Raw genomic sequence first — 26,527 nt, forward strand, 5'->3', positions numbered from 1 at the left:
CAGGGGCTTGCCTCAGGCTTTCCTTCTTAGGGGAAACAGCTCCTACCACTTTAATGATAGCTTTCTACCTTACAGCTCTTCTCTCTCCCACCCCACGCCCCACTTTGAAGTTGCACATCATGCACAGCCATTTAAATTAGCTCAAGGAAGAGCTGAAACGATTCAATATTTTAGGGCCTTGCAGACAATTCACGGGTCTGTTGGGCTTGTGGGCATTAGCACTAGTGCCCACGTCTGAATACCTATTAAGTATTATGTCTGCTATGAAGAGGGACCTTTAGCCACTGCCCACAAAACAGGATTACTACAGGGACATGGAACCTCTCACCCTCTGGATGTTGTGGGATTAAACCTGCCATTGGCCATGCTGGCTGCCTCTGATTGGATATGGAGTTCAACAACATCTGGAGGACCACAGCTTCCCCACCCCTCTCATAATACAAAAGTGCAGGTGGTGGCTGGATTTGGCCCTAGCCTTCACAGACTCTAGCTAAAAGTGCTCCCCAGAAAAAAGATCTATTGGAGCGCTTGGCATCATCTCAGCTTCTCTCTTTTCTTTCCTCCATCTCTCATTTTTCCACACTTTCCTTTAATGGTGGCACTTCTCATGCCAAAAATCAAGCGAGAGTATGTCTAATCGACTTATTAAAAGTAAACCTAAAGCAGCACTCAATGTGGCACAGTTTCCCTAAAATGTTGGCAACTGTTTTTCTTGGGGGGGGGTGGATTTGAACTGAACCATACAAAAATATTAGACGTGCACTTTGGAATGTTGGATGATAACATTGTTAATGTATATGTTAACGGGAACGCAAGTTGATGTACATAGCAACCAGCCATTGTGCACATTGACCCGACCTCATGGACATGCACATTTGCAATCTGCAATCATCATCTGAGGCCCTTCTTTGTTTGCCTCCTCCACAAGAGTTCCAGAGGGTAGCGACACAAGAACAGGCCTTTACTGCAGTGGCCCCCCACTTGTGGAATGCTCATCCCAGGCAACAGGCAAAAACATTTCTCTTCAACCAGGCCTTCGGCTGATTAATACTCTACAGCCTTTTAAATGTGTTTGGAGGAGTGGGCATTTTTGTTTTATTTTTGTACTATCTCTGTTTATATTCTGAATTTTTATCTTGTGAACTTCCCTGAGATCTTCAGATGAAGGGTGGTATATGGATTTAATTTATATATAATTTGCTAGCCATTGCACATAATCCCTAACAGGTTGTTGGGAATGTGCATATATTGGCTGCATTTTGTATGTTCCCCAGGCAATCTGCACATTCTCCAGTCAGTAGGCAGTCTCCAAGAAACATGCCCCCCCCCCCCACTTCTTGCTCAGAAATGTGCATGTGCACTCCCCAGACTGCTTCTGGCCCACAAAATATCCTTCCATTGATCAGTGAAGCAGCCGGAACATTCTAGTTTCTATACCACTCTACTCTAGACTTCAGTAAGAGCAATCATGAACACTGCATGTTTATAGAGGGGACCATAACAAGAACAGCCAGGTACACAAATACAGTAAGACAGCATCTCTGCAATTAAAACGGTTGGGAAAGCCACCAGTCCCCATTCCCAGCTGCTCAGCTACAGCCACAGTTCACACCTCGTTTCCCAACCTGAGTGCATATGCAGCAAAGGGCAGCCATTAATCTCTTGGCAACATTTTCCACACAGAAAGTGACAGCTCTTGCTGGCACAAAGCCAAGGGGAGGCCTACATACAAATATGCTTTATTTACAACCCTTAAGCATAAACAGAGATCAGTCTCCTATCACCTCTTGCAAAAGCAACCTTGCACCTACTTCCAGACTGCTGAAGACTGAAAGCATGCTACCACCTTCGAAATCTATGTAAAGTCATCAGCTGGAAACATGGATCAGGACATAGGAACATGCTAAATGATTTGGGTGGAGATTGTTAAGAAGGGAATGTTGGCAAACATCCTGCTGTATCTGTACATCTGCACTTCTGCTTCTGTACATCATTCCATATGTATCACTAACTAAGGACACGGGAGAAATTAGATTCAGTTCACATTTGAAGATGAGTTTATCCAATTGGCACTTCCCAAAACAATATGTGGACAGCAACACACCTATCCCTCGAAACTCACACTTCTCCGAATTTTGCAATTCAGTTCTCCAGCTGAATCATGTTTAAATATGCATATATTAGGGGGAAAGTGTGCATAAAGATGACTATAGTCACAAAAATAACATATTAAAATGCATTATATTGGAGAAAATGGCTTGAAAAAATATGTCGACAAAACTACATTGTTTGAGCAGAAAATTACACTAAAATCCATCAGTGTATACACACACACACACACACACACACACACACACACACACACACACAAATTGCTAATTGCTGCAGGAATGTGGAAAACTGGGTTTAAGATGAGCAAAATAAGAAATGGAGAGAACCAAAATTGGATAGATCCTTCCATCTCTGTTCACTACTTTTCTGGATGCTTTCTATTCTCAGTGTGTTGCACAGTGTTTCCCCAACACAGCAGGAGGCAGAGTGAAACAGAGACAAGCGAGAAAACAGTCCCCATCTTCTTCCAACTGAGGTTGCTAACACCTAGGAAAGATGCCACCCCACATCCCTTTATGCTGCTTTTTAAGCGCTGGCGGCCCATGGATGCCTTGCTAGCCACTATCACATCCATGATAGCGAACATTCACCTTGTATACCAACATTCCTCTAGCATACAAGGACACCTATAAATATGAGTCTAATCAAGATTGCAGAAGTATGTTTATGTCACTAGGGTGGGAGGGAATCTAGTTTTTTCTCATTGCTTATCTAGGTTGCTGGCTACATTCAGAGCTACTTGGAAAAAACTTACATCGTGTGATGGTCCATCTAATGCCCAATATATGTTCAGTGGTACCTCCGGTTGTGCACGGGATCCATTCCGGAGCTCCAGTTGGATCCTGAGGAGTTTGCAACTGGAGGTGCCTCTTCTGCGCATGCAGCGAAACCTGGAAAAATACTTCCAGGTTTGCAGCATTCACATCCTGAAGGATACACAACCAGAGATGTACGTATCCAGAGTGTATCCAGACTGTAGCATCCTTGCTTCACAAATTCCTTAGAGCTATGGAGAATCCTTGTTGCTGAACTCCAACTCCCATCATCCCCAGCATCCTTGGCCAATGGCCTGGGGGTCAAAGGACTTGTAGTCAACAATAATTGGCTGCCCACCCCTTGCCATAATAGGTCATGATCAGCCCCATTTTACAGACTAGAAGAGGGAGCTGGACCGTGATTTGCCCAAGACCGTGGCAGAGTCATGTGCACATTAACTACAATAGCTGCACCGCGTTCTCACAGCTGAATTTGCTTGGTGAGGCTCAGCCCCTCAAAGCTCTAGCAGAGCAGTGCTCTCGCACAACCCAGAGTGTGCAAATTAAAATGTGCTCCCACAGAAGAATCATTAACTTTGTGTCGTTAGGGACCTGAGGGAGATAGGAAAAGATTTTTGCTGGTGGCAAAGTTTCCAGCGTTAGCTAATGAATGTTTATAAAGTACTTTGCATATATAGTACCTTTTATCAGAGGATCTCCAAGTATTAGATTTATCTAGGAGGCCTCAGGCCTAGGCACACTCACACACAAGCTGCACACAGCCAAGGTGGTTCACACCGGGTTTTAAATTTTGATCACATCTTTGTATTATATGCAAAGGACATTTTGTTGTAGTTGAGAGGCAAGCCGTACTAACAGGACAAAAAAAAAATGGAACAAAAGCATTTTGCCAAGGAAGTGAAAGGAAGAGGAAGCGAGTGATAAGTGGCTGTATCAGGTGTGCTGATAGCTGGAGCAGAGGGTCAGATAGCACAGGAATGCTGAAGCTCCTCTTCCCCCCAAAGCACTTCTTTGCCAAAGGGGAGGAGAGCAACACACCTCATTTGTCCTTCAAATAGTCACACGCTGCAGACTCTGCTGCTGCCTTGCAGACTAGCAAGTCAGGCATTTCTTTCCCAATGACCCTTTGTAATGGCAGAGATGCAGTGCTCTCTGTTCTAGAGTCAATATGCTGCTACATTAAAGAACCATCAGCGGGAAATGCAGAAACAAGAAGATGGAAGGTAGAAACACCCTGCAGGATTAATGCTGGAAGGTTCCAGCAAAACAGAATCACCAGCAGCTACAGAATTCAGTTTTAAAGGGCCATGCCTTACTGCCTCTAACTGTGAATTCAGAACACAGCCATCTTGGCTAGTAGCCATTGTTTTGGGGAATATGCTTCTGTGCTTCATTAACTTTGATATTACTGTAGCCTCAATTTAGGGCTAAGAATTTGGTTAAAACAAATTGGTTATATAAATTTTAATATGCCAATAGTGTGTATTACTAGCTTTATTCTATGTGCGACTTTTGAGGGCCAAACTAGATTTTTGTTTTATTGTTTAAATACCTTCATCCATAAAAAGAAAGAAAAACAGAATCCTAAGGCATCTTTCAGCCTGTTAAACTAAATTAAAATGCATCCCTTATCTCGGTTGTTATTAGTGAAGAAGCCACCACGTTCCTTTATGAAAATCCCCCATAAAACAGTAGTTTGACCACAAGTTGTGCAGAAATGTAGTAAGACACAAAACACTTAGCATTTCCTCATGGCATATCATACACAAAATGGTAAAAATATAAATAAATGCAACTGCATGTGGGACAGCAGCGAGGATGATCAGTTTGGATGTGGGAAACCCAGGTTCCGTTCAGACCACATAGAACCTAAGCTAAGCTACTTTACAAGACAGAAAGTGGCTGAGAAACTAAGAGGCAGCTCAGAGCTCCTGGAGGATGGGCAGAATTACAAGTTAAGAAAAATAAAGCTCCCAGAATGAGGACTAGCTTGGCATGCTTACATTCTGGAAGCTGCCTCTGGGTGCTCTTTGCCTTTGTGCTTCTCATTCGGGTAATAAGCAGTCTTTATACAAATGCTTGTCCCCTTCCAGGCCAAGACATCAACACCTCGGCTGTACCTTACCTGTGACAGAGGAAGAGAGTGGTTGGCACACGAGTGAAGCTTCTGCTGGTCCCCTTCCTTTACAGCATCCAGAATCTTGGAGGAAGCAGATGCTGAAGTCTTGTGTCATAGGCTGCTACAATAAACCTGGCTGGGAATGAGCTACCACCAGGGCCGTCTTAAGCATATCCCGTGCCGTGGTGCAAAGATCTCTCCGGTGCCCCCCCCCCTTTCCCAGAGTTGACCGTTTTTTAGGGCTGGAGGGCAGCTCCTCTGTCAGGGAAGAGGCAGAGGCTGGACGCAGCGCCTCCTGGCTCAACCAGCTGCTGTAGGAAGCACACCGAGCGAGTGGCCTGCGCTGAGCGAGTGAGCGAGGGCACGTGCGCCGCTCTCGCCAAGCATCGGCTCAATTTTTTTCCCTTTTAACCTTCTGGCACCCTGCAGAATTCGGCACCTGCAGGCTAAAAGGGGAAAAACTGAGCCAACGCTTGCTCAGCACACTCATTCAGTGTTCCCCGGACTCTCACCTGGCACCCTCCTGAACTTGGAGCCCTGGCGCCTTGCACCACTAGCCTCAATGGGTAAGACGGGCCTGGCTACTACACTATTAGCCTTGCCACTGTCAAAGCCCAGCTGCTGGAGATTTCCGAGGTAAAGGCAAGTAAGGAATACTTTGCATAAAGACTAGGGCCTAGCAATGCTTGGAAGACACTCCATTTTGGAGAGGCATGGTGCACCCCACATTGCAGTCTGTATTTTTGAGCTTATTCTGCACTCCTCAATCCCAAGCTTCCTCTTCAAAGGTCACCTTAATGTCTATAACAGATCTCAGTAGCTTTAGCTGTTTTCCCACATGAGTTCCCCAGATTAACCCCCTTTGTACATTTTTTCAGCTAAGATACTATCTCGACTGTCTTCATCTCCTGCTAGTGGGTAGGCTTGCTTTGCTTGTAAGGGGATTTTCAAACCTCTTTTTTGAGTTAACCAGGGTTGGGGACTAGTCCTCAACTAGGAACACCAGGTTTTTACTGTAGTTTCAGTAGCATCAGAAGTATTTAAATGTTCCACTCAAAGAGCTTTCCACAAGTCTGAGGAGGAGAGAAAAAAACAATATTTGACTTGGAATTTAAAGCAACCACTTCCAAGTTTGGTAGCAATATGCCACTTCTTCCTAAGGGATAGGTTTATAGAGTCCCCAAGGGCTTCACATAAAAATAAAAAAATAAAAAATCTGCAGCAATAGTTGTTTTCGGATATCCATCATTGGGTATCCTCAGGCAATGAAAACACCAAGATGTTTTGCAGAAGAAGAAAGGTCACAGGAATCAGAAAACAAGTCCCTTTAAATAGGATTTTATGCATTCAGAGCTATTCCTGCACAAACCTAGTACCATATTTAGGACAAAGGTTGCAAGCCTACACATATAATTTGCTCATTCATTCATACCTTGCCTTTTCCACCTGTAAAGAAGGGCTCAAAGGGGTTCACAGAAAGCATAGATTTAATGAGCAACCTATTTTTAAAAAAAATACAAAAGCAGGTGAGAGAAATAGAAACATACTAGGGAGCACATCCTATTGAGCACTGGGATTTTCTGAGTAAACAGGCATAGGATTCTGCTGCAACTGTTAAATTTGGGCATGAACAAATTAAGCTGACACCACAAAATGGTTGATTCAAAGGGCCAAGTGTAGGATCGTCCAAGTTCATCCAGCTGCTCTCCCATTAAAGAAACAAATCTCAGCTGCTGGACTATCCAATCCTAGAAGCAAGCAAGCCCATTTTCTCATCTAGCAGCTCCCTTTTCAAAATTTGTTTTATATCTACACCTAATGGATTTGTAGAAGCTCCTAACATTAAGAAACGCTAGCTGACCGCAGGACCAACCCTCTGGCTATAGCAAGGAACCCATAACAATGTCAGCTAATAAAGAGATTTTGGGAATCTTTGTAGTCATCCTATTCAGACCCGAGCAAATCAAGTCCCAGGACCTCCAAATGAAAGTTACTGCTGTTATTGGAGGTAAGTTTATCTGCTTAAATTGCAGCATCAAGGAGTAAACTAGTTATCCCTATCTGAACAACCTGTCAGTCCACAATTTAAAAGGTTTGATAATTAACAAAGTTGCCACCAGGAAAGGACTTGGACTAAGCCCGAACATAATCAGTGGAAACAACTGGTGTTTTGAGATACACCTCTGACCCAACATGATTGGTTTCCTCCAATATCTGGTAGTTAAGGTACATTAAAATCAGAGGCACAGAGGCATTTTGCACTGGTGACACCAGTGTTGTGGAATGTCCTCCTTGCAGAAATACAGGCAGCCTTATTGGTAGGGGGATTTTTCTAAATCTTGAAGACACACCTGTTTCGATAAACATTCCTCTGAACTTGAACATTCTGATCTTGTTTTAAACCCTATACTTTTAGCAGGTTTGTTTCACTGTATATTTTAATTGTGGGTGCTTTTAATGCTTTGATGGAACTGTATCCATATGTAATTTAAATACGGTCCCATCAAAACATTAAGAACACCCACAAGAAGAATTTAAACAACTAGATCAGAATGTTCACGTTCAGGGGAATGACATCCCTAGGAGTACAGAGTTGGGAGTCAAGAAAAATTTGGAGGATCGCTGATTCCCCGTCCCTGGCATAAGGGATTACCTACTCACAAAGAACAACTGGAAGGTTAGAAGAGCCAATAGTGCAGAGCTGCAGCAAGCAGCCTTTATCAATGGGTACCTTCAGGGCTCACAGGGCACAATTTCACACAGCACACTTGCCCACCTCTATTGCAATGTTTGGGGATTACTGGCTTGGCTTACGATGTTATAAGGTGACAGAAAATATGCTTAATGCCTCCTTTCTCCTGGGCTTCCATGGGAGGAAGGCTATCATATACACTGGTTCTCATTAATAACAACAAATCAAACTAGATGTGTGGGGCAGTCATATAAGTTCACAAATGGCAACACTCATCTACCCTTATCTTACGGTGTTCTGCTGCTTTCAAGCCATTTTTCTGCAGCTCAGTTCCAATACCAAAGGTGAGCTAGGTAATGAGATAATTGCATAAAGCCCTTACATGTCTAGTTTGAGGGCACATGGTGCAGTTACCTTGCAGAAGCTAAGCAGGTCTGAGTCTGGTCAGGGCCTGGATGAGAGACTGCCTGGAGGAGAGGGAGTTCCTTGATGAGAGGCAGGATATAAATGTAATTAAATGGGATGGGGGAGAGGGGGGGGAAAGGCCAGTTTCACTTCTCACACATGCACTTTTGAGGAAAAAGACCCCAACTCCCACCTTACATGTGAACAGTGCAGACAAAAATGCTTAACACAAGCTATATGCAAATATTGAGCTATATTCTTGAAGTATTCTCTGCTATTGCGGACATTCTGCTTTGATGTGCTGACAGCTAGCTCTTCATGACAACTGTGCTGGATGCAATAATGCCATCTCTGATGTTTGATGGAGTAAATACTCTTTAACATTTGTAATAAAATAGTTATTTTAATGCAGTATTTAAAATAATTTTAAACATCTGTCAGTAAGACTGAATACACAACCGGGGAAATGCTGTACTTTACATAAATAGTAAAGCTATGCATTTTATTATACAATTATCTTTCTTCTTCTGTCTGTCTGCCTTATCCCACCAGTATCTTGCTGACGTTTCACACACACAAATAATTCACTGTGTAGGTTTAACTAACTTAGTTCAGTTTTTCTAACAGAGAAACTAACTAGATTAGAGCCTCTCAACATTCTGCAGTAGTCCTGGTGTCTTAAGTTAGACGGTTTCCCCAATTTGTAAGGTGGCATACCCAAAAGCTTTGAAAGCCTTTAAAAATAAAGACTTTAATGGTAAAGACATTCAGCTGCTATCTCTTACCCATCCCAGTATACACCCAATGTTATACATTATGTGCACAGGGTAGTGCAGAATTTGTAGAAAAGTGCAAAAGGTGTCTTCATATGGCTCTCCACAACCAACTTCTTCTGGAGTGATTCACTGCAGGCAAACCAGCAGGCTCTCTAAAGAGAGGAGTACAGAACGATCCACCAGTGATCCACCAGAACGATCACTTCAGCTCCTTGCAAAGTTTTGTGCTTTCCACAAAATGCCACAGCAGAATTTTTCTATTAATTGGATTTTGGAATCGCATCCAAACTTCCAGTTTAAGATCAAATCCCTGATAATTATATGTCTGCTCTTTGATTCCCATAATGTAGGAAGCAGGAGATCAAATAATTATATTCTATACTTTACATAAAGCAGTGTTCCACACTGCAAGAGCCTCCAAGATAGCTCCCTGCTTTAAAGTCTGCACAGATGCAAAACCGAACACATCCAAAGTCATTGTTATGCTGGAAATGGAATGGAAAGGGCAATCGGCCTGTGTTAAGTCTTCCACCAGATTTGCCTTTCAGATTTCGGCAACTACATTTCCAAAAGCTGCTCGCCCGAACTCTTACAGTTCCAGCTTGCTTCATGTGTCCAGTAGTAGTGGCAGCACAAGCCATGCCACTGGGAAGTCCCCCTTTCTTTGGAGGCAATAGATTGCAGATCTCATTTTGGCACTTCTTTGGCTTGCTCCCAAGTGGTTTCTCTTCCAGCTAGCTATAGCGAACTCTAAAAACTAGGACAGCTAGCGAGGTTGAATCCTGTAGGCAACACACTAGCAAGCTGCTTGCCTGCTGGCTTGTGATTAAATACATTCGTCATACCACCCTTCCCCAACTGCAGCATTACAAGGCACAATATTCATGGGATAATATTGCAGATTGAAATACTGACACAAGTGTCGCTTATACTGAACTTCGCAGGCTCCTGAAGCCTTCTGTCTCCAGTGCATTCAGGCAGCATACATGTTTCTAGTAACCACCCAGTAGACTGTTCTAGGTGGTTCCCTTCATTTAAGAAAAAAGGAAAAGGAAACAGGTGATCACTGTAAACCAAGGTTTCAAGATAGTGCAAACAGGTGTTCTTTGGCAACAAATGCTGGCAAGCCAAAACGCAAACTGCCTAGCCGTTACTTCAGAAGGGCTCGGTACAAGGCTAGAGAGTGCTTCAGCTCCTTTTCTTGTTCCATACAGAATATCAAGTCCCTGAGGCAGATGCGTGTTATTCGTGGATGAAGATTTGGTTTCGCAAGGCTGGGTGATCTGTTTAAGCCCTAGAACAGGAGAAAGGAAAGGAAAGGTGAGTAGTCATTAAAAATAAATAAAACTCACTGTACAACGTAAGTGCAACTCCAATAGGATCTTATACTGCATGAGCTTCACCCCTCATTATTTGCCCTAACTTTAGAGGTCTCCCATGCCAGCGATTACTTGACGGGGCACAGCTCTCTTTGCAGGAAACACATGCAATTCAGTATGCTGAGCCCCGTTTCTCAAAGTATTGTGTTCAGAGTCTTCAGGAAAAAATAGGATAAAGCTCTTAAATGGCCTGGTCCTGAACATCCGAAAGGAGACCTCAAAAAATTCCACCCCAGCCTTAAGATCTATTGGAGAGGTCCCATTATCAATACCCAGATGTTTAAGGTGTGACGGCCCATGTGCTGCTCCTCCATTGGTAGCATATAGAACTTTCCTAGGGGTCATGGGGTAGCCAGAGCCTCTTTCACTTTTAGGAGAACAGCAAACACCTTCTTAGGCTTCATGTCAAGCTATCTCACGCTGCTTTTAAAACTGACCATATAACCTTAGTATATGGTTTCATTATTGCTGGAAGCCACCCAGAGTGGCTGGGCAACCCTGTCAGATGGGCAGCATATAAAATATTGTTATTATTAACATTAGCTGCATTAAGTGGGACAGAAATATTTTTTTATTTAATCCAAACCACCTTAAGGATATAGAACAAAAGAATTTTAGACTCGCTTAGAAAGTAGGGAAACAATATAAGGTAAGCCAACACATTTAAATGCTTGGCGATTGGCATGAAATATATCCATAGGAAGTGCTACTGCTACTACTTTGACATCAGCAAACAGACTTAAGTTGATACCTGCTTTCTTTCCCCCCAAAAAAGACTTTCTTCTGCTAACATGATACAAGACAACACCAGCTGAAAACTGAAATAAGAATGCCATCGTTTTGAAGCTTTCCATTTGTTCAATGGCTTGGAATAAAATAGGCATGGGAGAAATATTGTGGCCATGTACAGGGAGAGAGAGAGAGGTCCCTCTTGCCTTGGTAAGACACAAAAGGGTCACAGTTCAAAGTAAGACAACCCCTTACGGGGAGGGGAAGCGGGGGGGGGGGGGGCTAGCTTTGTAGCACAGCTGCCACTACAGGGTTGAAGAGGAGGTCACTCCAACAGGATGCAGCAGAAAGCTCAAGGCATTATTACAAATGAAACAAGCCTCAGGGGATTCCTCAGCAATCCAATAGCCATGTCCTTCAGAAGTCAAAGAACTTTAGGGAGGGGAAAGTATTTACTTTCTAAACAGAGACCAGCTTAGAGGGCTTAAAACTGAGCATTCACACACAAACCTGTTCATTCTCATGTAGCCCTTTGAAAAACAAAGTGTAAAGGACAAAAACCTCAAAATTCCCCATGAGCAATCGCCATATCTGGATCCATCTCTCCACCCTTGAGAACAGTCATAGCTTGAGCCCATGTAAGGTTTACTCAGATGTTCGAGTTCAGTGGGGCTTCCTTGTGGGTTAGTGTGCACTGCGAGGGTGGGGAATCTTTTCAACCTGAGGGCAAGCATGAGGGGGTTGTTTTCGATTTTCTTAAACCAGTACAACATATGTGGATTATGGGTTTTGCCATATTCACAAAAGAGCACACATATTTGTGTATGCTTATAATCATATGCAAATCTACATCCTCCGTTGCATGGGGTGAAGGTGACAAACATAAATTAGGAGCCAAGTGCAAGCAAGCAATGTTTCTGACAAAACAGTAATAATTGCATTTCCATACTAGAAAGGACTTCACCTGTTCAATTTCTGCCTGCCACACAGCGGTTCAAAGCACAAGAGCCCTGCTCTCCCCCGATGCCAACCCTAAACCATGCAAACAATTCTCTTGATTTTCTCTGTAGATTAAGATAATGGAGAAAGACTGCCTGCCCTAGTTCTTCGCAGTTACTTAATACACGGCATAATTTCTGAAGCATATGTTACACCCTTTGCTCCGAAACCTCTTCCACTGCTTCCATGTTTGAAGGTGCTGGCTGCAATTACTTAGGGATTAAAATAAATCACTCTGTTGTAAATCTGAGGAGAGTGTCTGAACATGTACGTACATGCCGTAAACCAGTCCCAGCATAATTTAACTTGACTCTCCCTGTCATCTCAAGTTTTTACTGACCATATAACCCTTGGTTATTATATCTGTCCTGCTTTTTGTGTTGCCTTCATTTTAACCTCTCTTTCACAGGCCCAATAAGTAGACTACTCATACCACTGGAGACAAGCTTGCCCAGTAATTTACATATCTTCCCCATGTATTCTCTTCTGTTCAAAGTACAGTGGTACCTCGAGTTAAGAACTTAATTTGTTCCGGAGGTCCGTTCTTAACCTGAAACTGTTCTTAACCTGAAGCACCACTTTAGCTAATGGGGCCTCCTGCTGTGGCCACACCACTGCTGCACGATTTCTGTTCTCATCCTGAAGCAAAGTTCTTAACCCGAGGTAATATTTCTGGGTTAGTGGTGTCTGTAACCTGAAACTTATGTAACCTGAAGCGTATGTAACCCGAGGTACCACTGTACTGAATTTGTAGCATTCACGTGTTGTCTCACAAAGCACAAATATAAGCAGCGCCTTTTTTGTGATGAAACAGAGTACCATCGCCTCTTTTTTTACTGGCCACGAGTTTATGGTTAAGGTTAAGTGAAGTTTTCCTCCAACATCTATTTAACCAAGCAACACTTGAGTCTCTCTCAACAGATTTGAGCTTCTCCCACACTGGGTGTGGAGTTGTTTAAACTTTGTCAGGATGAGCCCGTCATTTTTATGATTATTTTGTATTGTCTTTCTTTTATATTATGTTTTATTGTACTTCTAAATGTTGATGCATACACCCCCAATATTTTATATGAGGGGCAGTCTAGAAATATTTTTATGAAATAGATAAATATGATAACTTAATCAAATGCACACAATAGCCCATATAGCTTTTAGCTTACATGTAGAATTTGGAAACAGATGTGCAAACTGAACTCTAAATGGAAGATTGGCATAAAATCTGGGAGACTTATCCAAGCCTTTCATTATGTGCCAAAATAAAAGAACTGTCATGCAAAATCCTATCTAGGGCTCCCCCCCCCCCAATAATATACAAAACCAGATTGGTCTCTGGTTTAAGCTGGTATGCGTGTTATGTTTTTTAGATGCTTTAATTGCTTTAAAATGTTTTTAGATTGTTTAAAGTATGTTTTCATTTCACTTTAAATTGTATTGTTTAACATTTTGATGTTTGTTGCTCTGGCCTCCTTTGGGCGGCAGGGTAGGATACAAATTTAATAAATAAAAGTGTACTTTTCCACATTGTGAGAATGTGAAGCTGTAGCAAGGTTTTCGTTTTTCCTGCTGCTGTATATGAAAGCTGATGAGTCGTATCACAGACACCATCCTCCCTTGAATCCAGCCTATAATTTGCTGCATTCTTTCAATAGTTAGCATGACAAATACAAAGTTAACAGACGTTAGCAATAATGTTACATGGTTGATGGACTAAGCTAATCATCACTGGTCCAAGAAATACTCAAGGGGCAAAAATACAATTATATAGTATCCATTCTCAAGAGACGATCAGAAGAATGAGCATTAAATTTAAAGGTTCTGCAATTTGTTCCAAAAGCATTTATATAATGTTTTCTTATGCATGTACAATACATACATGTAATGAAGTCACGCCAGGTAAGAGATCCACCCTTGTTTCTCATTTACCGTTGGCAGATAAGCTTGAGTTAGCCAAACAGTGGAATTTCTTTCACTCTCCCCATCAAGTCAATTGCAGAATATTCTCATGAGAAATCTACACAGCAAGCTTTGGCCAAATGAAACAATACAAAAAAAGCTCAACAGCTTTTGTGTCTGGATTTTTAACTTTTTGAAATATGACAACCTTATGCTGTGCTGCATTTTGTTTTTTGAAAAAGTTTTAAACCTACACTGGCTTTTTAAAAATATAAAATAAAACCAGTAGAAATCGCATGTAAGACAACTCCCTTTAAGGTTTTTATTAGCCAATGCATGGTTAGGATTTCACAATGAAACCAGAATTCTGAAAATGGAACGAACTTCAGTTGCCAAGAGATTGTAAAGTGGAAAACATGCTTCAAACCAGAGAATTCTGCTTTTTTTTCTTCTTCTTCTACAGGTCAAGTGCCCACAGCACCACTGTGAGATGCTCCATCAATGTGCCATATTGAACACTTAGAAAGAACTTCAGTTGACCTTCTATTTCTTACTGGGATGAAAAAGTCTCCAAGACAGCTCTCTGACAGTAAAATAAGTAAATGAAAATACTATACAGCACTTTTGATTTTTAAAAAGGAGAATGAGAACTCTTGGGACACCTCATGGCATGACAGACATGTTTTCACTTGAACAATTTAGGAATAAATGTGTATGTTTATGATCCAATTATCTTCACTCATGCTGGAACTTCACTAAACTGTCAAAGATCTGCAAGAGACTAGGTATTAATATTCTGTTGTGTAGCTTTCCTCCCCTCAACTTACATTGTGACATTTCTACAAGTCCTTTCAAATGTAACCAAAGGAGTGTTTTACATATTGAGACAAATTACTGGAAATGTAGTGTCAGTTTACTCATGATTATGCCCAAGATTCATGCTTACATGTCACTATCTGTGGCTGCATCAGATCCTTAATCTGTACCTGGAGGTAACAAATACTGTACAAAATGTGTCATGTTAACTTAATAGACGATTATTAAACTGAAATATTCTGGCTCTTTGCCACATCATTTTAGGCAATATATCATCAACTAAATTATAAAACTCTTGACCCTTCACATGTCATCAACGTTTGTGTTATCAATATGTTTAGCCCAGAGCTACAATACAATTAGTCATTTAAATTGCAGATATCTTTCACACAAGAAAATAATTAAGTTCATCTCTGTACAGGAATGGCATTCTATGGGCCTGTGAGCTGCACTGCTTAAACCTATAAATGGCAGCCTAGAATATTTTAGCCAATTTACAGGCAAACATCTGCCGTCGTGAGTGTGGCCCAAACTGACAACCTTCTACGAAATTCAGAGATAAAACTGAAACTCCACCATCCACTGACAGATGTGACATACAACACATTTGTTGCTTCCTAGTCTCTTCCAATGAGACCGTGTCTCAGTTACAGAGAGTCTCAAGATGCACAAAGCACTTACAATTGAAGGGGCTCAGTCAGCATGCTAGTCAAGGAAGCTGACAAGCTTCTGAACCAGGAGTAAGGAATCTGCAATCCTCCAGAGGCTGTTGGACTACAATTCCTATCAGCCCAGCCTGCATGCCCTACGGTCAAGGATGATGAAGCAGCAGTAGGTTCCACAGCCCTGCCCTAGAACATACATTTGTCTGCACAATTAGCTGAAAGTCAGTCAATTTGTGCATTATTCCACAACCATGAGAGTCAGCACTTAAGGGGGCTTGAGCTGTTACGAAGACACAAGTTTCTTTCTAGCTACCCTGTGCCTGTGTTAAGGAGTACAGAACATTAGCTCCACAATCATGGCAACAACCTGGTTGTCCCCATAGTTTTTGCCAAGGCACCAGTAGTGTCAGGTATGGTGCACACACTGGTACCGAAGAGATAGCTATCAACCCTATTTCACATAGATATGAACAACTAGGCACAGTGCTGCAAATGTGATTTCTGAAGAATCAAATTGAAAGGTAAATCTTGCATCAAACCTCTAATCTTCAGGAGAAGAGTGTCCAGGCTTATGCAGTCAATATGGCAGCATCAAGACAGAACAGGGTACTCATAGGAACCCTGGGATTGGAACGTCACCACCAACTAATGTTCTATATGTGGCAATGAATGGGAAGACTTCCTTGGACAGAGTTTAATTGCTTTCACAGGAAAGTGCCAAGGAGAAGTCTGGAAAAAGTGACCTGGCCCTCAGGTAATAATGGCAACCTTCCCAGGAGATGTCTACCCAAAACACTTGGCACGTTGGGAGGGGCATGAGCCACATAAACTAGTTCACTCCCCCCCCCAAAAAAAAAGATGCTTTAGCTATCCATATAACTGTGTATATATGAATTAAATGCATCCTTCTGGTGCATTACCACTAGTTTTATTTAATACTTCTAGAAAGATAAATAACTGGAAATGGTCAGATGTGTGTCAAACTGCTTAAGCTCTTTGACATTTAACAGCTTTAGAAAATAAGTATCTTTGCACTCGATGGATATAGTTCTACATATTTAAATTAGACATGTTTTCTCAAAATATGCTTTTGGTGATTCCTAGTGTGTACAGGCCCCCAAGCCATATTCTTCCATTTCAAGGCCATCCTTTCATCTCTGAACAGAACACTGTTTACTCATCAGGATGTTTTGCTTTCCTTGTTATGCGTATACTGCAAGCATTCTGCTTCTATAAAAAAAAAAAAGATTTCTCAGAGATTATTTGATTTAAAAACTACTTTATAGTCATAACTCTTCAGATCCATTTACAATACACCTCACCATTTCTAAACCCCAGCAAAGAACCAGGACACTTCAACACTGGTTGGAACAAACTGCTTAGCGACTGGACCCTTTAGCACTCTAATATCCAACAAACAAAAAAGGAATTTGCACAGGAAGTCCCAGCATCTATGTAAAAGATTAAAGCTCCCAGTGATTTGTGTACTGTAAATAATGTTACAACACATGCCACTCTTCCTCTCATGGTTAGAAATCTAAGCCTCTGCAGCATGGGCTGGCAAATATTGGTGGCAATATTCTCCCACTCCCATATCTAGTGATATTAAAGTTATGGCCTGTCTCAAATTACTTGGCAAAATTATATTCAAGAAAGCAGGCCCCATCACTCTCAAATATTCACCTTGGGTCATGTTACTTTTTTTGTAGGTAAATACCAAAATATATTCTTCATACACCTAAAACTGTTAAGTCTTAACGCAACATTGTGAGCTGCAGTTGGTTGTCTCTCCCTGTTGAAAGTCCACTCTGGCCAACCTGGATTAATTTCTGTAGTGCAGGGATATGCGTCCTGCATGCCTCCAGATGTTGTTGGACTCCAGCTCCCATAGGTCCTTTCCAATGTGACCAAAGGCCAGGATGGTGGGAGTTGGAGTCCATCAACATCTACAGGTCCCCCACCTCTGCTATGTTTGGAGCATCACTCATAGGTGCTTAGAAACCAAATGTGACTTGCTGCATATTTTATAGACACCCTTATAAAGATGCAAAGTGTAGGCATAGCATGCCTTAATGAGTGCTTCCCTTTATGTTGCACAAAATGTTGGATGCTATTGTTCTGATGTATAACTCTATTGCCACTGGCATTTTCATCTAGTGTTATGTAGGGTTACAGCACAAGTGTTTAATAAGGTAGGAACAGCATCAGTGACAGCAAGAATATGTCTAAGGGGCAGCCATTATATTATCCTCTAGAATTATAGAAAAGTAAAAGCTAAGAATAATTACTACCTTGCTCTGCTGTAGCCTTCACCTACTTAATAGTAAACACCATGATTTACCTAATGAAAGCCGAATGGTTAAGGGAGGGACCTGGGAAAGTTGTTATACCAAGCTCATGATTTTAAATCTTTTAGCAGTAATTAAGGTAGATAAAAGCTCATTCTACAGGCTGCAAGAAGATAGCCACTAATTTATTAAAATTTCAAGGCACACACCCAAGCTCAAAGGCAAGATAATATCCCTGTTGGTGGACTGATTCACTTTTGTTGGCTAGTCAAAATTTTATTCCACCATACTTGCCCTGAGAAGCAAAGTATCATACCAGAGCTCACTTGTCCCCTGAACATCCTTAAAATTCTGGGCAACATTGCTAGGGAACAGCCATTGGTTTTAAACATCCCGCGTGGCTGCCCTCCATTTGCAGGCAATGGGTGCTCCAGTCCAACTTTATCGGGAGTACGCCATGTTAGCAAAGGCAAATAGGTATTTCAAGTGAACTTCTAAATTTCTTTGAAATAGCTGGCTAGTTTTATAATGTGTGGGAGGTGAAATGTATTCAGATGATCATTCTTGCTTTTTTTAAATATCCGTTTTATATCAAGACTTAACAGCAACCAAAATAGTTAGGCAGAAGAAGAGTTCTCAACTGACGGAAACCCAGGAACTTTCCATTCACCATCATGCAGAAGCAGGTGGGATAACAAGAGCAAATGGATTTTCTTTCATTATTCGGGAACTTAGAGAGAGAGAGAGAGAGAGAGAGAGAGAGAGAGAGAGAGAGAGAGAGAGAGAGATGAGATTCAGGATGAGAGTTCTGAAATGCTGTGAGACATCCAAGATAGGTGGGGAAAGACTTGAGGCTTGCCTTAGATATCATCCAAATGATGCCCGTGACATTTGCACAACCACAGCCAACGGAAAAGACACTAGCCACCCTTGTCCTCATGCTACGTTTTACTACAGTAAAACACCACTCCTTTACAGAACACAACTCATAATCATGCAGAACTTCTCTGGGTGCCAAGGGGCTGCTTCATTGCCGATAAAACTGATAAATATCAAGTCGCGTGAAATTCCAACAATATACAAAACAGAAACACAGTTCAGCTGGAAGATATTAAACCAAGAAGGGTTACTGCACATACCTCCAGTCCGGATGAATCCAGTGGCCTCTTTTTTCTTGGCCCAATGGCTGCCAGAGCTGCATGGTTAGCCTCCATTTGCTGCATTTGTGCAAGTTCTAATTGCTGCAACTAATTTAGGAAGAAAAGAGGAAGTTATGAGTAGGTTGGTCTGCAGTACCCTGGAAGTCACCGCTCAACTTGAGTCAGTTAGTCTTAGCCTTGGCCAGTCTTCTACAGTTAGAAATTCATGACTGAGCATGTTCTTGTTTGCTTGTTCTCCCATTTGTATAGCAGTAAAAAGGTTCAACAAGAAGCATATTTAGGGACATACATTTGTTTTGAAAAAAATCCATACTTCATTGGGACATTTGCCATTTATTGGGACATTTGCCATGGGACATTTAAGTATGTAATAATCTCTGTAAAATTAACCATCCCATTCTCCATTTCCTTTATTAAAAATACAATTTATTCTGAAAGAATCTATAATACTATTTTAGCTTATGTTTCCTCCGTCTTGCAGGAAGCAGTTTTGATTTATGAATATTTACCTAAACCTCATTCTGGATGCTATTTGTAATAGGCTGAGATGGCTAGAGCATTGCAGGTTGGTACTCTGTAGCCACCACATACATCTCTTAGCACCAGGTCACAAATACATACATGTAAGATACTTGAGAACTCTGCACTGTGACAAGATCCAAATATATGAATCACTTCTACTGAGAAGTATTGCACAGGAGGTATCAAGTTCCAACCTGTTAAATCTGCCATGGCCAATTCACAAAAATAAGTTTACTGCATGTTGCAGACAGACAGTTGTGCTATGTGAACCAGCCCCCATATGCCTTTACACCCCAAACAACTGCCTCGAGGGATTAATTCAGCTATAGCAGCTTACAGCAGGGATAGCTACATGCACTCCCAATGTTGTTGCAACTGCCATCAGCCCTGGCCAACATGGCCAATTGCCAGCGAGTATGGGAGCTGGGAATCCAAAACATCTGGAGAACCACAGGATAGATATGTTACTTATCCGTTAACCAGATGAAGCAATGTCCCACCAAGTCTCAAGACTAGTACTCTATAGACTTCTCAACACTACTATATATTTGCTCAGAAGGGACAAGTCTTGAGATCAGAAGCCAACCAGAAAGCATTTCAAGCCCATTTTCCCTTCTTCGATTTTTCCATCTGCTACAAGTACAAAGATTTTTTTAAAAACCTGTGTAAAGATCAAATTGCTATGAAAACGTTGCAGAAATTGTAAAATGGTCTTTGTTGCTGCTGGCCTTTTTAATAATAATATATAGGTTTTTTAAAAGTCTGGTCTTGAAGCAGTCAGGAGTTTCTAGGTGACACAATAACCATTTTAGTTAATCTGACCTGAAGCGCAAATAAAGTGGAGGCACATTTTTTTTAAGCCCTTCCCAATGGTGAAATGGCATTTGCAGCATAGCTGTAATCACATGAAGCAATTTTTAAGAAGGGGAAACTGCTCTGTTCTCCTGTTCAGTTTTAAGAAAAGATTTCCTTACCATCTCACAGAAATTGGATTTTTCCACTTTCATAAAACTTGCAGACACACACGCGCGCGCACACACACCCCACCACCACCACATTTCAGTACAAGTAGGAAGGGCAAGTATTTTAGTTTAGGAAGAAGTACATTGACTTGTTGCTTTTGATGGTGCAGGCTTAAACTCTCCAGATGCTAGACAGTTGATGGTCACCTGAACTGTTGTTTTATTTTGCCCATGCACCAGGGCATTCTGAATACTTAATGTGCTTTAATAAACAGAAAGAATTATCTACTTCACTATGGTACAGAGCAAGCATTATCCACCTGATAGGTACAGAAGTAATATATTCCAGAGGGCAGTGAAGGCCCCAAACAGACTTCAAGTGCCATTTTACATTCAAGGGAAGCTTGTTTGAAACCTTTTGCCCTCGTAGGCTCAAAATTTAGCCAGCAGAATTCCTCTCCATGTTGCCCTTCCAACAGGAGATTCAAATGCAACTAAACTATCCAATGACTGTTGCACCTATTACCACCTGTCATGCCATTTGATATGTAAAACGAGTGACATTAGTTCAGGTCAGATGCAATGGGAAACTAATCTCTGATTGGCATGAATGAGACATGGAAAGTTTCAGGCTTGTATGCGCTTCCCTCTTGTCTCATCTACTTGAACTTTCAATCCCGATTTTGAACTGTGCAGTTTTACATGGTGTGCAAATCTGACTTGGTGCATTCTCATGTGGGACAGCAAACAGCCCACAAAAAGAACTACTGCAGTTGAGAGTTTATAGGAACAAAGGCTACTATGTGGCTTTCATGGACTGATGGAAGGTTTTATTGGAAAATGTATACCTACTTTATTCTCCAAACTGAGAACTGTGTTATGTCTGGGTGTCACATTTTAAGGAGGCCTTTGGAAAAAACCTGTCATGTGTCCAATAGGCAACCAGGACAAAAGGCTTGGAAACCATGTCCATAATGAACTGTTCAAAGAACTGAGTATGTTTAGCTTGAAGAGAGTATAATGGAGAAAGAGGATAGTGGCCTTCAAATATATCAGGCACATCGAACCTAAAGTTGGTTGCGATCTACCAACAAGTATCAAAAACTGGCAGTGATCTACCACCCTCCAAAGTCATTTAAGTTAAATAAATAAATGGATCTTTATTTCACAGATATAGTAGCTATGTTTGGATATCATTATGACAGATCCAAATACAGTGGTACCTCGGGTTACAGACGCTTCAGGTTACAGACTCCGCTAACCCAGAAATTGTGCTTCAGGTTAAGAACTTTGCTTCAGGATGAGAACAGAAATTGCACAGTGGTGATGCGGCGGCTGTGGGAGGCCCCATTAGCTAAAGTGCTATCTCAGGTTGAGAACAGTTTCAGGTTAAGTACGGACCTTCAGAATGAATTTAGTACTTAACCCAAGGTACCACTGTAGTTACTAGATGGAAAAGTAACTAAACAAGTGAGAAAAGTCAAACTATATTTTTATATTAGTTTGCACAGATCTGAGGAGCCAGCTTCTCTCCCCCCCTGTTAACTCTTTCCCTTCTGAGTTGCTTCCTTGCTCCGTGATTCTCCTTCACTGCTTCTCTCCCTGCCCCCATCAAAGGGAGCCTTCCCAAGCAGCTCCTCCTTGTGCCTCCCTCTGTCTCTGGCAGCTGCCCCCTTCCCCATTGAGAAAGCCAGGCTAAACCCACCTCCCCTCTTCCAGCAGCATCACACAGACCTCCCCCCACCTCCCTCGTGCCTCCCTCCATCTCCCCGCATGCGCTGCTCAGAGAAAGGCCCTGCGATCGACCAGAAACAACCTCACAGTCCACCGAGGTCTCGCAATTGACGTGTTGTACATGGCTGAACTATATGAAGACCTGTCACACAGAAGATTGAGCAGACTTGTTCTCTGGTGCTCCAGAAGAGCAGTGCTAGAAATAATAGGTGGAAATTGCAGGGAAGGTGATTTCGACTAAGCGTTAGGAGAAACTTCCTAATAGCAACAGCTGCCCCACTAACAGTGGAACAAACTGTCTTGGGAGTTGGTGGGCTCTCCTTTGCTGGAGGTGCTTAAGCAAAAGTGAGCAGGCATCCATCAGGGATGCTGTATGTCCTGCTTTTAGGCACGGGGTTGGACTAGATCTCCAAAGTCCCTTCTAGCTCTACCATTCTAAAAAAAAAAAACCACACACACACGACACACACACACAAAAACAACCCCAAACAAATACCGTATTTTTTGCCCTATGGGACGCACTTTTCCCCCTCCAAAAATGAAGGGGAAATGTATGTGCGTCCTATGGGGCGAATGCAGGCTTTCGCTGAAGCCTGGAGAGTGAGAGGGGTCGGTGCGCACCGACCCCTCGCGCTCTCCATGCTTCAGGAAGCTCTCAGCAAGCCTTGGGAGCCCGCGGGAGTTCCCGTCGGGCTCCCTAGGCTTGCGGATAGCAGCCTGCATTTCGAAGCCTGGGGCGCGCTGCACAGCGCGCCCTGGGCTTCAGTTCCCCAACCTGGTTTGGACGCTGGCGGCGGGGAGAAGCAGCGCACCTTCCCGCTGTTCCCCGACCTGGTTTGGGCTTCAGGCAGATATCCGCAAGCAGTGGGAGCCCGGTGGGAAGTCGCGACTGTCTCCCAAGGCTTGCGGAGAGCTGCCTGTTCTGTGGGCTGGGGTCGGGGGAAGCTTGGGCTTCCCCCGCGCCTGGGGGGAAAATATTTTTTTTTTATTTCCCCCCTCCAAAGCTAGGTGCGTCCTATGGGGCGAAAAATACGGTACACAAGATGAAAAATGCAATAAAACCAAACACCATTTTACACCCTATAATATTCACATATGGACTCTGCAATCTTCCTGCTCTCTTTTAGACCTTTGTTGTCAAAAAGTTCAACTTACTGTCTAGCACAGTGTTTCCCAAACTTGGATCTCCAGCTGTTTTTGGACTACAGTTCCCATCATCCCTGACCACTGGTCCTGCTAGGTAGGGGTGATGGGAGTTGTAATCCAAAAACAGCTGGAGACCCAAGTTTGGGAAACACTGGCTTAGCAGCTTTTCCTGTTCCTGATTTATTTTTAAGAAAGAATGTATTCAGCCATCAGCTTCTCAAATTACTTCTTTGCTTGCTTCAGTTTATGCTCATTTATGAGAATTTCCCCCCTCATTTGGATAAGACTTCTATTTTTTAAGGAACCCTTCTTCCCATTTATAGCTTCCTTGACCTTGGCATTTATGCCTGCTTGAATCTTCTTGGCACTTGTTCATCACCATTCTAGTCTGTAGTACTACTGCAGTGATTTAAAAGAAACTTCAAAGCTGCCTGAAGAGGTCTGACCCACCCCTTCAACTTCCTTTAAATAATCCCCTCATTTGAGAAGTTTCATCTTTTGAAGGCAGATGCAAGTGCTGAAATTTCCAAGCAACTTTCCCCTTACATATTGTGGCCACTTTTCCCAAGTGGTCCAGCAACACTTAAACACTGTATCATGGGTAGGCAAACAAAGGCCTGGGGGCCAGATCCGGCCTAATCACCTTCTAAATCCAGCCTGCGGATGGTCTGGGAATCAGCGTGTTTTTACATGAGTAGAATGTGTGATTTTATTTAAAATGCATCTCTGGGTTATTTGTGGGGTATAGGAATTTGTTCTCATGTATGTATATATATATATATATATATGCGCGTCCTATAGGGCAAAAAATACGGAACACAAGATGAAAAATGCAATAAAACCAAACACCATTTTACACCCTATAATATTCACATATGGACTCTGCAATCTTCCTGCTCTCTTTTAGACCTTTGTTGTCAAAAAGTTCAATTTACTGTCTAGCACAGTGTTTCCCAAACTTGGGTCTCCAGCTGTTTTTGGACTACAGTTCCCATCATCCCTGACCACTGGTCCTGCTAGGTAGGGGTGATGGGAGTTGTAATCCAAAAAGGTAGGGGTGATGGGAGTTGTAATCCTATATATATAGGCTTGCCAGACATCTGGAAATTAGCCCTCCCCACAAAAACTGACACCAGATCCAGAGGCACACAGAACGCCATCACCAATCAACCACACCAGACCCAAACCCAGACCCTCTCCACAGATAAATTACAGACACCATCCAGTAGCCAAACCATGGTGGCACCTCCGGATGCTGCACCCCCCTGCAATCCCTACACAGATCTGGCTGGCACAGGCCACAAAACCACAGCTCGCCCCTATACACGAAGCCAAGCCAGAGCACAACTAAATGCAGTACAGCCATCTTCTCAGAAAAACTCTTCACAAAGTTCAAGAGGTCAAGACACAAAGGCTTTAGCAACTAATCCACACCTAATGACCCACCTAAGTGGTACTCAGGATATCACTCAAGAAATCACTCAAGATATCCCTCAAGCAATTAAGGAACAAAAGAAGAAAAGGCACACTAGCCTGGGAACTTCCTCTCTGCCCAGAACATTGGAGGCTATACAACACACCTCCTCAACAGTATTTATAGGAACTCAAACACTGAGATCCTGCTCTGTTCCAGTAACAAGAAGCCGAAAGCACCAGCCTGAAGATGACGAGTGAGACCTCGTCGAAACGTCGCCTAGACACCCCAACTTTTACACGGGAAGACACCCGAGGACACCAAAACCTGCATTCCTGTACCCGTGAAAATCTACGAAAGCATATATATATATATATATATATATATATATATATATATATATATTTCAAAATATAGTCCGGCCCCCCACAAAGTCTGTGGGGGGAAATTTGCTGACCCCTTCACTACATCCTGGGTACTGCATGATATTAGGTTAACACCTTGCCTCTTGCCCAGTGGCCTCCACGAGGAATGACTTAGAACAACTTGCAGTATCTTGAAATTTTGTCTGGCATTATCTTAAACCACATTTTACCTACTCAATGTGAGGATCGTTGAAACCACCACCACCACCGCATCTTCTGCTCTGACTACAGGTAAGAGTTGAGAGTGAAAGCAATATCTAAGCTTACCATAAAGCCAGAGGAAGGGTGATATTGGAAAGGAGAACAAATACCAGAAGGTCGAAGATGAGCTGTTTTGACCAACAGGTCAAACTTGTAATCATCAGGAATGGTTTCAGCTTGGAAAGCAATCCCATTTAGTTATTCCCATCCCAAAATCAACTCTGAAAGTTGCCTCTCAAGTTCCGTTTCTACCTGGGGAAATGATGGCAAGGCAGCATGACAGTACCAAAGCACTGTTATCCATGGATTTGTGCATATGCAATATTGATAGATACAATCCAGAAATGAACCAGAGTGACTCCTCCGGTTGAATGTGCTTCTGGTGTGGGCATGAGTATACGTAACTGAAATGGCATATTACTTTAATTATTATTCCCATTTCCTCCCCTGGTGCTGAATTTTGCATTGTAAGCTCTTTGGGGCAGGCAGCTCACCTTTTGCACTCTAAAGGACTACTGAAGACTAATGGAGTTATGTATAAGGAAGTCAAAACGTTTCCATAACTGGGCGATGCACCATTCTCAAGTCACTCCTCCCCACAAGGTTTAGGGTAGTAAAGTGCACAACTAAAGGTAAATATCCATTAAGAGTATCTTATAGGGAACTGCTGTCTTGATAGCAAAACTTAGAGGGGCAGAGACGAAGTAGCATTAGGCAAGTAACAGTGGTAAGTTGTAAGTAACATGCATATTTTGATGTATAACGTCAATCCCTCTCAAAGCGCCTAAGGAAACCTTCTGATGCAGAGGGTCCAAATTCCCTCACTTATGCTCGCCTTGCATTCTGTGGGCATTCCTTTACTTTGGTTGGAGCCTGGTGCATAGATGCCGAGACCATTTCACGGGATTGCCATTTGTACTGCCTCTCCTCCTACATTAATCCAAACAACGAGGGCCCTTTAAAGCATTCATAAATAACCTGCTGCTGCTACTACTATTGGCACTTAGAAGCCAACCGTAGCAATGTTAAGCAACAACAAATTTGATAGTTCAAGAGGCACAGTTAAGAAAAAGATTGCTCAGAAAAAAACAAAACCACTCATTTACCACAGAGATCCTTAAAAATGGCATGGAATCAGTCATGTAACTATAGAAACCAATTTCTTCAGCTCTGTATCACACATCTCACACCTCAATTGTCTTTATTATTGTCTGCTGTCAGATCCTTAATCAGAAATGTGAACAGGCTTGATTTATTCAGCGGGGAAAAGAATCTGTAGGTCAAGTAAAAAAAAAAAAATCTCACTCACACAGT

General features: G+C 42.3%; 1 protein-coding gene across 3 annotated transcripts in view; it reads right to left on the reverse strand.

Moving 5' to 3' along the window:
- Positions 1 to 6,460: 6,460 nt before the first annotated feature.
- TAF4B (TATA-box binding protein associated factor 4b) overlaps positions 6,461 to 26,527 on the reverse strand; it is a 56,591-nt gene continuing 36,524 nt past the window's right edge. For 2 of the 3 annotated variants that reach the window (XM_028737118.2, XM_028737117.2), the window contains exons 14-15: positions 18,789 to 18,896; positions 6,461 to 10,174 (exon numbers count right to left, since the gene is read on the reverse strand). In XM_028737118.2, coding sequence (XP_028592951.2) covers positions 10,031 to 10,174; positions 18,789 to 18,896 — 252 coding nt within the window. In that variant the 3' untranslated portion in view covers positions 6,461 to 10,030. Of the gene's footprint in view, positions 10,175 to 18,788; positions 18,897 to 25,102; positions 26,487 to 26,527 lie in introns of those variants that run through there. The other variant, XM_028737121.2, reaches the window with a different exon arrangement.

The sequence above is a fragment of the Podarcis muralis genome, chromosome 8 (assembly GCF_964188315.1).
Source record: "Podarcis muralis chromosome 8, rPodMur119.hap1.1, whole genome shotgun sequence".
NCBI lineage: Eukaryota > Metazoa > Chordata > Lepidosauria > Squamata > Lacertidae > Podarcis > Podarcis muralis.